The sequence below is a fragment of the Fonticula alba genome, assembly GCF_000388065.1.
Source record: "Fonticula alba strain ATCC 38817 unplaced genomic scaffold supercont2.4, whole genome shotgun sequence".
Classification (NCBI taxonomy): Eukaryota; order Rotosphaerida; family Fonticulaceae; genus Fonticula; species Fonticula alba.
The window spans coordinates 2,558,998-2,559,611 of record NW_009242974.1 but is presented as its reverse complement, the minus strand read 5'-3'; the positions used below and the strand labels follow the sequence as shown (position 1 = coordinate 2,559,611).

General features: G+C 61.1%; 1 protein-coding gene across 1 annotated transcript in view; it reads left to right on the top strand.

The window, feature by feature from the left end:
• Nucleotides 1–84: 84 nt before the first annotated feature.
• Nucleotides 85–614, top strand: part of H696_03100 (hypothetical protein) — a gene marked incomplete at both ends in the record, with an annotated part of 849 nt that continues 319 nt past the window's right edge. Inside the window, 2 exons of the mRNA XM_009496990.1 lie at nt 85–141; nt 304–400. Coding sequence (XP_009495265.1) covers nt 85–141; nt 304–400 — 154 coding nt within the window. The remainder of the gene's footprint in view (nt 142–303; nt 401–614) is intronic.

Genomic DNA, 614 nt, shown 5'->3' with positions numbered 1-614 from the left:
TTCCCCTTTCTTCCCTCTCCCCACCCCCTTCTCCCTCCCCCTGGCCCGCTCCCTCCCCCCGCGTAGACGCGCCGATCCGCCACCATGGATCCGGAGACCCGCCGTACCTTCAGCCAATTGCAGAAGCAGGGTGGCAACCAGGTGCGCGTGTATGGATCCCGTCCAGGTTGATCCCGATCGACTTTCTGTCCGCTGACACTCTCCGATTCTCTCCTGGCGCGCCCTCTTTTCGCCTCCCCCCTCCCTCCCTCTCTCTCTCTCTCCCACCTATCGATACGGCCCTATGGACATGCGTGATCTTAGAACTGCTTCGACTGTGGCAACCCCTCGCCTCAGTGGGCCTCCCTGACCTATGCCATCTATTTCTGCCTTGACTGCTCCGGCCAACATCGAGGCCTCGGTGTGCATATCAGGTTCGTGCATAACCCGTGTCTTTGCCCCGCCCTTTTCCACGTAACTCCGATTGTGTGCTCTCTTTGCCCCTCGCTCCCTCTCTTTCCCTCTCTCTCTCATCCCCCTCCGATATCCCTACACACACACACACACACACTCACCCGCCCCCCCCCCCCCCACCCCTGCGCCTCAACCCATAGTTTCGTGCGCTCTGTCCAGAT